This window comes from Camelus bactrianus, chromosome 24, assembly GCF_048773025.1.
Source record: "Camelus bactrianus isolate YW-2024 breed Bactrian camel chromosome 24, ASM4877302v1, whole genome shotgun sequence".
Taxonomy (NCBI): Eukaryota; Metazoa; Chordata; class Mammalia; order Artiodactyla; family Camelidae; genus Camelus; species Camelus bactrianus.
In genome coordinates this window covers 3,427,676-3,441,288 of record NC_133562.1, presented here as the reverse complement: position 1 = coordinate 3,441,288, position 13,613 = coordinate 3,427,676, and the positions used below count along the sequence as shown (strand labels likewise).

The 13,613-nt window shown below is 44.4% G+C and overlaps 1 protein-coding gene across 5 annotated transcripts in view; it reads right to left on the bottom strand.

Moving 5' to 3' along the window:
• LAMA1 (laminin subunit alpha 1) overlaps positions 1 to 13,613 on the bottom strand; it is a 125,661-nt gene that overhangs the window by 79,316 nt on the left and 32,732 nt on the right. For 4 of the 5 annotated variants that reach the window (XM_074352457.1, XM_074352456.1, XM_074352452.1 and 1 more), the window contains exons 4-11: positions 8,676 to 8,918; positions 7,518 to 7,697; positions 6,597 to 6,686; positions 5,582 to 5,699; positions 4,517 to 4,695; positions 3,780 to 3,885; positions 1,165 to 1,325; positions 102 to 242 (exon numbers count right to left, since the gene is read on the bottom strand). In XM_074352457.1, the coding sequence (XP_074208558.1) occupies positions 102 to 242; positions 1,165 to 1,325; positions 3,780 to 3,885; positions 4,517 to 4,695; positions 5,582 to 5,699; positions 6,597 to 6,686; positions 7,518 to 7,697; positions 8,676 to 8,918 (1,218 nt within the window). The remainder of the gene's footprint in view (positions 1 to 101; positions 243 to 1,164; positions 1,326 to 3,779; positions 3,886 to 4,516; positions 4,696 to 5,581; positions 5,700 to 6,596; positions 6,687 to 7,517; positions 7,698 to 8,675; positions 8,919 to 13,613) is intronic. The other variant, XM_074352455.1, reaches the window with a different exon arrangement.

The window sequence follows — 13,613 nt, the reverse complement described above, 5'->3', positions numbered from 1 at the left end:
AGTGTTACAAAAAAGACAGCTCATGGCTTCCTAACAGCACCTCGAGAGTTCATCTGAGACGGTGCACTTATCAAGTCCTGGCTCGGGGAAGGGGCCCGCACCTGACTGATGGGCCAGGAGAGGCTGCTGCAAACGTCAGAAACACCAAAGCAGAAGCACTCGGAGCAGCCCTGGGGGTTTCTTGCGTTCAAGTTATAGAACCCCGGCTTGCAGCGGTCACAGTGTCTCCCCTCCACGTTTTCCTGCAGGTCAGAGTAAAATCAACTTTGGAAGTCAACAGGTAGACAAAATAAAGTGACATGAACATGATATTAGCAGGAAAGATGTCTGCTGACCGAGAGATACCAGTAAATAAACAGATGCTCAGAGTAAATGTGAAGCCTCATGATGTCACTATTTCCAGCTATTCTGAAATACTTACCATTTGATTCTGCAGTCAAGGCTGTAGCTAGGGATCCTAGAGCTCGTTCATTATATTTAAATGGCTTTTTCATATTGTTTTGTTTTAAATCCCTGTTTGCATCCTTCAAGATCTGAAGAGGACTATGTAATTGTCTTGCCAACAGATGCTCAAGAGTATTTTCCACCATATGCAACACGTGCCCAAGACTCTGCTTACGTGGGAATAAGCAAGGAGACGCAGCTGGAAGGCTAATGATTCACGAGGGAGATAGCTATTAATCTCGAGTAACACCTTCTTGCATCAGATTAATGCTTTTCTTATCATTGTTCAGTTCCTTTTTAAGGGAAATCCAAACTAATCTATCTGCCTTTAACTAATGTTCTTAGAAATGTAGTGTTTGCCCGGTTCTCCTCTAAACATAAAGCTGGAGAGGGACATCACAGAAGAGGCAGAAGCCAAGGCCTGAGAAATACAGTATTTGGTCTCATCCAGGAAGGCACGGAAATGCCTCTGGAGTATCTGGCCATTGCCCAGAAGGCACCAAAAAAGAAAATCAGGTACGTGTCTAAGTCCAAGGACATATTCTGTGGCCAGTTCACCGTGACATAAAGTCATGTTTCTCAGGAAGGTGTGGGGAGGGGGTGGTTCTGCTTAATCCTCAATGCTCTGCTCAGGAACTGACCATCTGAGTCAATGGAATGCGTTCAGTTTTCAGGAAACCTCAAAGGAAACTCGGAGATGGCTTTAACCTCCAGACGTACCTTACAGAGACAAGACTCGGAGCAGGGTTCCTCATTCAAGCTGCCAGCTGGATTGCAGTCACAGGGGACACAGGCAGGGTAACCCTTATAGCCAAACTGGCAGCGGTCACATTTTTCTCCCGCATAACCTTCCTTGCAGGGACACTGACCTGGCCACTTCCCTGGAAGACAAGAATGGCAGTGACCCAGCAGGAAGGCAGGAGAGGCTTAAAGTGGGGGTCGGCCAACTACTGCTGTAAAGGGGCAGAGAGAAGATGTTTCAGGCTTTTTGGCCAGAGTCTCTGTTGCAACAATTCAGCTCTGCCCGTATTGCTTGAGAGCAGCCATAGATAACACATAAAAAGGTGGACACAGCTCTGTTCCAATAAAACCACTTATAAAAACAAGTGGTGCCAGATATGGCCCATGGACCATAGTTTGTCAACCCCTGGTTTAAAGGAAGAAAAGGGAGATGAAGAGGCTGGTGGGAAATGGTGCAGGAGCTTTTGAAGCCATTTGGGAAAATGCTAAAGCATAGAGTTACCATAAGATCTAGAAATACGACTCCAAAGTATGTTGTCAAGAAAAATGGAAACATACTTCCCCCCTAAACAACCTGCACATGAATGTTTATAGCAGCACTATTCACAACAGCTGAAAAGTCAGAAGTTCCCCAATGTCCATCCACTGATGAAGGGAGAAATTAAATATGCACAGAACGGAGTGCTGTTCAGCAGTGAAAAGGATGTCGTTCTGACACCTGCTACAACAGGTATGGACCTTGAAAACATTATGCCAAGTGGGAGAAACCAGTCACAAGAGACCGCATAGTGTATGTTTCTATATACGGAATGTCCAGAATAAGTAGATCTATGGAGAGAAAGTAGATTAAGGGTTGCCCAGAGCTGGGGGAGGAGGGGATGGAAGGAAATAGGCAAGGACTGCCAGTGAATAAGGGGCTTTCTTTTGGGGTGATTGATGAAAATGTACTCATATTCGATTGTGGTGATGGCTGCACTCACAAATACACTGAAAAACAGTGAATTGTAAACTTTAAATGGGTGTACTGTATGGCAGTCCGTTATATCACAAAATAAAGCATATTTTATTTTAAAAGCCCAAAAGCAAATGGTAGAGGGCAAAAAGCACTATTTTAGCTTTTAATGCCAGCTTTGACAGCTTCTGGTTGTGTATGCTGGTCAAGTTTCTTAAATGTTCTGAGTTACAGTTTCCTTGCCCGTTAAATGGGCAAAATTATTTTTATCTGCTATGGTTGAAAGTTAAAATGATCTGCATTTCCAGGTGAACCCAATCAAGGGTAACTGTCATCACTATTATCACCACCACCATCACCACTATCACCAGCATCACCATTATCATCATCACCACCATTATCACCACCATCACCATTATCATCACCATTATCACCACCATCACCATTATCATCATCACCATTATCACCACCATCACCACCATCACCATTATCATCATCACCATTATCACCACCATCACCATTATCATCACCACCATTATCACCACCATCACCATTATCATCATCACCATTATCACCACCATCACCATTATCATCATCACCATTATCACCTCCATCACCACCATCACCATTATCATCACCACCATCACCATTATCATCACCATTATCACCACCATCACCACCATCACCATTATCATCATCACCATTATCACCACCATCACCATTATCATCATCACCATTATCACCTCCATCACCACCATCACCATTATCATCACCACCATCACCATTATCATCACCATTATCACCACCATCACCACCATCACCATTATCATCATCACCATTATCACCACCATCACCATTATCATCATCACCATCATCACCACCATCACCACCATCATCATCATCTCGTCACAGCTCCCACGTTAACAATCATTCAGTCATGTAATTTACTGTCCATGCTGCCAGCGGGCCCCATCATCAGTGCACCCTTCCCGCCTGGTTGATACCCATTTTAACTGCTAGTGAGGGAGTATCTGAGGAGGTCGCAGAAGGCTCTGAAGAGATGCAACCTATTCAGGAGACTCTGGTCTTTGTCAGTCAATCTGCCAGTTTTTGAAACAGAAGGAACACTGACATTTACAAAGCTACCTGGAGGATTCGCTTGCTCTGTGAGATGATGTGCGCTAAGCCTTCCCCGTATCTTCTGAGCTGAATCAAGTGACTGCTATTTACTGTGTCCCGCACATGACTTTAAACCAAGCCTTATTTCTCCTTTCATCAAATGCTCGATTAACCTCTCAAATGTCATTTCGTCACCCCAACACTGCCGTCTCCACCCACTATCTCCCTCCTGTCACGACTGCTAATTCTGCCTTATGCCCGTGGCACTGACCCCCACCTAGCATTACACTACACGTGTACTTGCTCCTTCAGTGTCTGCCTATGAGCAGGGACCTTGATCTCCTATTCAAACATATGTTCCTGGTCGTAGAAAACTGCCTGTCAAATACTGATAAATATTTAGTGAACAAAAGAATAAACAGAGAATCGTATCACCAAATTGCTACAAAATAGTTTCCCTAGGTACAAATCTTAAACACACACACAAATCAATTACAAGCACAAAAACGAATCAAGTACTCACCTCTGTGTATGTCAGAATGATGGTCATCCTTAATACAGACAGAACTGAGGGACCCCCGAGGGTCACAGTCACAGGGGTGACAAGGGTGGTCCTCATAAGGAGACACCTGAAAAGCAGAGGTTGTCCAGGATCACCTTACTCGAAATAACAGCAACATTAGTATTAACACGAACCATAGTATCAATGACAAGGCATTGGCTTCTTATCCCACACGTGACTGTCCCAATGATTTTGTGCACCCAGGGGGTGGAGGCCAAGCCAGAAAATCCCAAACATCTTCCTGATGGTGGCAGCAGCTAGCACCACTGGCCAAGGGTCATCCTTTTCCGTGATCACTGCTAGCCGGCCCCCCTCACTCTGCCGTCTCTTGGAGCCACGTAAGAGCATCTCCCACGACCTGGCCACCACGGGGTTCCCGTGACAGCTGCATACGAGACAGCTGAGGACTGAGCACTTCCTCTGGGCAAGATGCAGCTGCTGCAGTTACGGGCTGACTCTGCCTGGACAGTCGGCATCACAGAAGTCTGAGATCACTCGGCCAGTGGGCCCCCACCCCCGTTCAAGTGAGGTAGCACGGAGCGAGCAAGGAAACAGGACAGGCAGGGCAGGAAATCCATATCCGAAGAACCCTACCAGCGTAATGAGAACACAAAGGGAGTGAGTCCCCAGCGCTGAGCCTGACACTCGGCAGAGTACGTCTCTTTCCCCCTGGGGGTGACGGGAAGCTGGGCCCCCACCTTGTGCGGTCTGTAGTAGCCGTCGGTGCAGGTCTCACAGTTGACCCCCATGGTGTTCTGCAGACAGTCGATGCACACCCCTCCCCCTCTGAGCTGCCCGGCAGTGTCCAAGCTTCTTTTCTGCTGTGCCACACTTTCATCATAGTAACAGTCCTTGGCTTTATTGTGGCAGTTGCATTCTAGGAGAAGAGTTTAACATCTCAGTTACTGTATATACCACGTCCTAGGTGAAGAAAAGCCCTGTCTCCCTAAGTAAGTGTTGAGGACCACGAATTAAATTAAAATTATAGAACAAGTAATTTCAGTAGGACATGGGCAATCTCACGGAGGCACTGGGGAATCATATGCGACTTAGATGTGTGCCTGCCCACTTGACCCACCAACCTATCTTCTGGGATCGTCTCTTGCAGAAATACTTGCTCACGTGTCAGTGACAAAGGTGAATCACCGCACCATCGCTTGTGTTAACAAGAGACTGGTCACAACCAAAATATCCACGGAGAGGTATCTGTTTTGACTGTTACATCTGTATAAAGGAGTTCCGTGCAAATGTCTTTAAAGTCAGCATCCCATAGTGCTCACGGGGAAAGACCTTCCTTCAGATACATTGTTCCACATGGAAGCAGTGCACAGAATGACATGAGCGGTATGTCAGATTCCATGCAGGGGCCTTGTGAGGTGGAGGAATGTCTTAATACTCCTTTGCTTGCATAAGCATTACAGGAATAATGTGCCAGGAAATAATAAAAGGTGGGAAGGAGGGAGATGCGGCAGAAGTAATGCTGCTCACTAGATACTTTTTCATATTTTGTAGATATTGGCACCTTGTGAATATATTGCCTATTTAAAATTTAAATTCAAATTAATAAAGAATAAGTGAACATATGGGAAGGGGAAATTCAGCCATAATAGCAAATTCATAATGATAAATTTAAATCTCAATCCTTTAAACTGTATTAAGGTAGTCTGCAGCTTTGGGAGCTTCTTGAATATCATAGAAAACCAATTATTTACTAATTACAAATGTGAAGTCACCATAAATTCTGTAATTCTCAGGGGACTCACCCTCACACGTGTTACCGGAAGACACGGTGCCGGGCCTCCAGGGCTGCTGGTGGTACCCAGGACAACACCGGCTGCAGCTGTCGCCACAGGTGTTGTGTTCACACTGACACTGAAACTTCTAGACAGTAAGGAACACAGGATTGCACCCAAAAATGTACCTGTACGTTTTACTTAATTTTACTTTAAAAAGAGCCCATCACAGTCAAACACATGGCAAGAGGTTACAATTGAGGATATATGGTGATCTACAAGCAAACTGGCATTTATTTAATCTTTAAAGGGAAAAAATACACATTATGACCTGGTTACAAACAGAAATGCAAAGGAATAAAGCAACGCTAAAATACAGACTAACAGAAGCTTTCCAGAAGAGATACGCTGACTTGAAAGGTTTAGGAGCTTCTATTAATAACTTTCTTGATATTCATCTCTATATTTTCAGCATCAATAAGAGAATAATCCTATCAAGAGTTAAACTATCACAAAGATTGGGAACAAATGAGAAGTAACTTCATGTAAGTTGTTTAAAAGAAGAAAGGAGGATGCCATCTTAATCACTCAATACTGTGCTCAAGCAGGTCAGCTTTATTTTATCCTGATGCAGCGCCACAAAAATGAGAGAGGGGGAGACTGGGGGGAGGGGAGTCCTTCTTTTAAAAAATATAAACATGTCTAACTGCACATGATTGTCACCTGACTGTCTACATTATAGAGAAGATCTTCAAAATTCACTGAATTTAAAATTTAAACACTTTAAAATGATTAGAATGGTCAATGTTGTATCTATTCTAACCAAAAAAATTCATGAAAAGGATTTAATTAGAAACATCTTTTCCAACCAAAGCAAAATGAAACTGTCCTAAAAAAATGAAACCAGTTAAATTATCTGAAAATCTTTTCTGTGGCATGATTTTCTAACTTTCAGCACATGCCTGGAATAACAAGGTGAAATGTAAACATTATAGCTACAGGTTCTATTTGAAGTTTCAGTAAACTGTGAAATATTAAAACTCACCTTTGTAGTTTCATCCCATGGGCAGCTACTGGCATGGCCATAACAAATGCACATTCCTCCAACAGAAATGTCTTTTATTGAATAGTAATACTAGGGGAAAAGAGAGGCACAAACAGACATTAAAACCTCTTCTATTTCAGTGAAAAAATGTTGGCACTCCAACAAGTATCTCAGCTGTTACCGGTAACATAAAATATAGACACACATTTTAAATTATATTTCATGCACGAGTAAATATAAATAAAATATTTGTGTTCAGTTAAAATAAATAATGTTCAAATTACTTCATCAACAGAAACCAAAGGATTTTAACAAGAATTTCTCAACTTGGCAGCATCTTAAACCAAGGCAGTCATATTCAAAACCCATGCTACTGAAAACCCTAAAAAATATTCCTAAATTGAATACAGCCTTATATAAATAGGAGAATAACTCGTGGCCAAGTAGGATTGACCCCAGAAATGTACAGTTAATTTAACACACAAAAATCAATGTAAATCACATTAGCAGAAAAAAGGGGAAAATCATAGGATCATTTTGCTAGATGCACAAAAACCATTTTACAGAACGCAACAGCATCAGTAAAAACTCAGCAAGCCAGGAGCCGAAAATAGCTTCTTCAGTCTAATGAAGGCGTTTCTATGGAAAGCCTGCAGCTAACAGAGATCAGATACAGAGCCAGACTGGAATGTGAAGAAATGACCACAACATCCACTGCATGCCGGCATCATGGGATGGGTGCGGTGAGGGACCTGAGGACGTCACTTCAGAACCATCACTTCAGAGCCTAGTTTAAAGGTGGCGTTTTTAGCAGAGCACGTATCATGATCTTCAATAACGTAAGAGAAAAGGCCAACCTCGGGAGAAAAGTCTTAAACAACAGAAACTTTCCACCACGGTCAGGAGCCCGGCTGGACTTACTCGTCTTGTAACAATAGGATCCAGGTCTTTAGGGTCTCGGTGGCTCAGGGTCATAAGGTCGGCATTGAGGGTTCGAATGCGCTGTAATCGCAGGCGGATGTATCGTGCGGAAGTGAATTCCAACAACTTGGGTGAAAGATCATCAGAGCTTGGTCTGCCATTGATGAGTGATGTATGAATCTAAAGATAAAGACAGATATATATATAATTTTAGGCATGCAAAAAAATAGCCTTGATGGTTTAAATTCAGGACATAATCTTTATGGATACTATCTAAAGTCAAACCAAACAACCAAGTTCTTGAAGAAATCTGCCTAATGTTCACTGACACTTGTGAACACCATGATCACAGCCCGTGTTCGGGTTATTGGAGTTATTATTCACCCCAGTGTCTCAGGGTTGGCCAGAAACCTTTCAGCAGGGCTTCTCCTCCCAGGGCGGTGAGGGCATTTTAACACGTATCAATAGGTTATGACTTCTCTGAAACAAATTCTAAGTGTGATGAATAGACTGGGGACAGTGAGAAAAAGTGCCAGGAGGCTTTGTGACTCGTGCTCTTCCAATTCTCCTCTGCTCTTGAAACAACGCAAGACTTGCGGCAGAGGACCTGCTGTGAAAAGCCCTTGAAGGGTTCCTGCAGGTTTATGTTATCAAGCCAGATGCTACCAAGGCATGGGTTGCTTTGGATTACGTGCTGACTGATGATGTGTGTGCGGCCCAGGCATGTAGAGCACTGAGCTGGAAGACCTCACAATCCATCTCCATCCCTCCACACTGCTGGAGAGAACTTCAGAGAGAAAACCAGGAGCTCTGTCTCTTAGAGGCATTTTAGCTCTCTCTTTAACATTTCAGCAAATATGGCTGCCCTGGTGTCATGGAAAGACGTTTTGAGGGGGATCTGATGGAGTTATTACATCACAGCAGAGTGAAGGTTGAGGGATCTCCTTGAAAGGAAGAAACCAATAAAGTAAAATGTATCAGTGGTGACGTGAGTCATCCGCAGACACCCTCAATGCTAGCTGAACCACAGCAGGCGGAGAGTCAGAAGAGACAGCTCGGTGACCTGTGCCAGGAGTGTCCCATGCTGGCTCCCCGCCAAGTTACCACTGGAGCTGGGGGCTCTGAACAAGAAACAGACCTCCCTGTGGGGGACAGTACCTCTCCGTGCTCGAGTGGCACCAGCCTGGAGTAATACGAGGTGCAGATCACTTCGTCATCGGCCCTGTAAGTGGGCGGCCCCCGTCTTGGAGTTATATTGTAATGAGTCAAACACTCCGTGTCACTAACTGCATAAAACTGCCAGGGGCTGAACTCCATGCCATCCAGAGATCGCTCCAAAATCCAGTTTCCGGGGCGAGGGGCATTAGCAGCTTTGATGATGACATAAGCAACTTGAAAGACCTGGAACAAAGGCACTGAAAAGTCTCAGTCGAGAATCAGTAGCAAGTGCTCAAACACCAAAGTGCCTCTTCGATGATGGCCAGTGGCTCTTAACGCTTTTGAGGATAACTGCTTGTTAGTGTTCATCAGAGATGTATCTCCTGAATGTTTTCCTGGTAGCATTTGTTTTCAAAATAAACTCAAAAAATACTCACAAATAAATGTGTATTATTATTACTGTTATTATGAACAGTCTTAATATTAACATAAGTGCTTGTCTTCCTGTTTCCAATGTCCTTCTCCATCCAGATCCTGAATGATAATAGTGGTATTACACAGACAGCAGTGTCAAATGTGTTTCTAATACAGTGATTCGGAGGTAACATATCTGAATATGAGGGAAAAAGTCAGCCCACGACACACCTCTGCAATGGTTAAAACCCAGAACACGGACACCACCAAGTGCTGGCGAGCACATGGGGCCACAGGAGCTTGCACCCGGTGCTGGTGGGAACGCAGAGTGGGCGGCCGCTTTGGAAGACAGTTTGGCAGCTTCTTACAAAACTAAATATACTCCTACCACACAGCTCAGCAGTCACACTCCTTGGTATTTCCCTAAGTGAACAGAAAACTCCCATTAATGAATGGATAACTGAAGTGCGATACAGCCATACAGTGAAATATTATTCCATGACTTAAAGAAAAAAAAGAGCTCTCACGCCACAAAAAGACATGGAGGAAACTTGAAGGCATATAGCTAAGTAAAAGATGCCAATTTGAAAAGACTACACACTGGATAATTCCAACTGTATTGCCTCTGGGCTTTTTATTATTTTTTTTTTATTTTTTGTTTCAAGTGTCTCCTCATCGTAGTCCTCACCAATTCTAGGGATACAAGAGCTCCTTAAAGTTAACCCACCATAAACCAAAATATTTTGCATTCATCTACAGTTCTTCCCCGGCAAGGACAGTTTTGTCTCATAATAAATATGTTCACCTATGAGAAATGTACCCCAGTAAAAGTTAGTCTGCAAGAGATGTGTGATGTTCTACCTGTCCACGTTCATGTGCAATTCTCCTCTAGAACACAACCACTGTTTCTAAAGCACAATAAAAGCAAAATAATGTTCTTGGATTTCAATAATGAGGAAAATCAGGAGTTGTGTATCTGTTATGAATGTTTGTATCTGGAACTAAATGTCCAATGTTTAAAAATCTAGAACCACCTTCATCCATTTAAACCACTTGTAAAAATTAAAATAATGGAAAGACTATTTTGCCCTAGCCTAACATCTCCAGAAAATTCTCCCATGAACATAATTACATGTTTTTTCTTTTTGTGAGTTTATTTTTTAAAAACCCTTTCCCTCAGTTTTATAATCCACATATTCCACAATTTATATATATGTTTGATTTACTATAGTCTAATGCTACTGAAATGCCAAACACTTCTTGCACACACCTGGCAGTCAGCCTTACTGTCTCCTCTAGAATTAGTCCTGAAGAACATCAGGGTTTTGCACAGCGTGGGGGCGGTTACTTTCACCCCCACAAAGATCTGGCACTGTGCCAGAACACCAGGACGGAATCCATCCTAAACAGCTTTCCACTGGGTTTTCATATGGATGCCCGAGCTAACTGGAGGGACCCCATCACTGTCCAACTGCTTTGCAAATAGCTTCATCACAAAAAGAGAACTCTATGAGCACATGGACCACTGCAGAAGATGTTAAAACAGACTTTACGAAGTGGAGGTGCCAAGTGACAGTGCGATCAGGCAGCCCATCTGACGGGGATGGAAGTCAAGGTCATTTACGAATGGAATTTACCTTCTGTTTTCCACTTTCACATCTGAAAATGGAAAGAACCAATAGGTCCACCTCATGCGTGTTAAGAGTTTCAAGCGTATCATCTCATTTAATCCCAAACAACCCCGTGAGTTTCAAGTTCCTGTGGTTCCCATTGTACATCTTAGGCAACTGATGTACAGAGAGGTTAAAATACAAACCACTGAGTTTCAGGTCCCCAGGAGAAACCAGGGGCCTCACTCTGGCGCATCCACTATACTCGCCCCCATGTCCACACACAGTGAGGGCGCGGTGCCAAGACGGTCACCTGCAAACCAACAGAGAGAGGCCCCAGGAGTTACCCTGCCAGCCTTGATCCTGGACTCCTAGCTTTCAGAACTGTGACAAATACATTTCTGTGTTTAAGCCACTGGTCTTTGGAATGTGCTCTGGTGGCCCCAGCAAGTTATCACGAGCAAGTCTGCTTCCCCAGTTGTGCGACGGCAAGCAGGTCTTCACGCCTAATACAGAAAATGTGAGGGGTTCTCTGCTAACGTATAGAATGTGAAACTTTTGCCCAGAGGAAATCCATGACACTTCTGTTGCCCCTTTGCCGACTAAGCTGCCTTTTCCCTTCACATAAGGTTGGCTGAACACAAACTGATGACACAGGGTTTCAGTCCATTCGGAGTCACTGAGGTCTTGCCAGACCTGCAGCTGATACAGCCACTTTCAAATCCGCTTTCATCAGGGTTTTCCACCAGGAGGCCTTTGTTAACGATCACTGGAATGCACACAGATGGGGCCACAGAAGTAAAGGACACGTCCACCAAATACCATCCAGACAGGACTTTTCACGTGGGCCTCAGTCTTGACTTAAACGTGTTAAATCCACCTCAGGCACAGAGATAAGAAAAACACACAGAGCCTGCTTATCCAATATCAGAAGTGAGTTCCACATGTGCTCAGTCAGGGAAGTGTCTCCCTCTGCATGTGACCTGCAGGGGCCCAGGTACCACGTCGGGGCTCCCCGGCTGGACTCTCTACAGAAGCACTCACCTGCCTCCCTGGCCGTAACTAAACAGCGCACAGAGGAATGTGTTCTCTTACACGGTGACTACGACCTTTTCACAGGCGAAAGTGATTGAGGTTAACAGTCAGATTATGTTAAAAAAAATAGAAAGTTATGTTGACTTAATAAATAACAGTGCTCAATTACCTCTATAAAAGTGACGAGCTAAGCTTTGTAAGCTTTATTTCTCAGGACATGATTAGGAAATAAAATTTAAAATGATCATTTGAGCTAATACTTATTATTCAAGAATAAAGAAGGAATTATTTACTAGAAGGCTAATTACTGGTGCAGGTATGACTCACTTCTGGCTTTACAGAGTGAAGGTCACTGAAGCATCTGATCAAATGATAACCACGTGAAGCAGCGACAAAAACGAGGCAGAACCAGAGACGTTTACTTGGCACACAGGACCCATGAGATACGAATTTTAGGTAAATCTCTTATGGGCATCTTAAAATGTCATTTCTATTCTATTTTAGTGGCTGTTTTACTGTTATCTCCTCATTTTAGGACCAGTATGCAAAAATCAACAGACAAAGGAAACAGCTTCATGACTGACAAGAGAACTGGGGATAAAAAAGGTTTGTTTCTCTTTTAATTTGGTGCTGTCATTAGAAGTGCAGGATAAACACATCAGAATCCAGTCTCCTTTTCCCCCTTTCTTTTCTTCTTGCTTTTTCTTTTTATTGAGGAAGGAGGGACTGGCCACCAGTCGTAGCACATTTAGATCGAGTAAGTTTCTTTCCTTAAAATTCTTAAGATTCATGTCTCAGAGAATCAAGGAATGCTCACTTTGGAACCAAGCTTGGAGTCTTCAAGTGGACACTGAGGAGAAGCCAAAGAGAGACAGGCGATCACCAAGGAAGAGCGGGCGGGGAGAGGAGCCCACCTGAGAGCGAAGAAGAACGGGGCCAGCTCCCTGAAGGTGGGAAAGGGGCACTTAAAACACGGGCCAAGGAGTTCCATTTTCCATCAACTAGAAATGTCATTCCAGGAAGAGCCCACAGGTAAGCTGTCCCTGGGCCACTGTTTCCAACTCAGGGTGTCTAGGAGCGTTATTCCAACAAGCACAGGCTGAGCTGCTTAAGACTCAGAACCGGGAAGTTAAGAGGCGGGTCTGTGTGTAAGGGCTCCACGGATCTCCCCCAGAATTGCGCCCCATGTTCAATTTCCCTAAGGGATGACTTCACTAAGTTTTGTGAAGATTAGCTGGAACGACCTCAAACGCACAGCCAGGCATGTCACCAGATGCCCTTTGTGGGGGTCTTCAGTGTTCCCCCGCCCATAGGTGCCCTGTGACAGCCGAGCCCCCAGAAGAGATCACCCTGCCTGCGCAGTGCAGTTACCAGCCATCCCAGGACCTGAGAAATGCACCTCTCCTGTCCCCCGACTCCTAACCACCACGTGGCCAGAGCCATCCGGTCTTCACCCATGAACATCTTGGCCTTCGAGATAATGCTGGGCTTGTCCCCAAAATCCTGTGCCTGTTTGTCCACACTGAAGCACGGGTGGCAGTAAATACCACTCCTTTCCTCTCCCCGTGACCGTGGAAGGAGGCTCAGAAATTTGTCCTGGAGAGTGAAGGGTCAGCAATATTCCAGTAAAAGCGACATTGGACAGGGTGGTCTAGACGGTGGCTGCAGAGATCAGTCACCTCTGCCTCTGGTGTCACAGGCTGAGTGGGCAAGTGCACACCTGCTCAGCGGCCTTGCCCTGTGGGTCCAGATCCTGAGAACAGTCTGCTTAAGAGAAAAGCAGAGACGTGGCCCCAGAGGAACAGGGGCAGCTCGTCTCCCAGGTAGGAAAACGGCTGCTGCTCTCCTGGACAGGCGGAGGGACAGCAGAGATGTTACT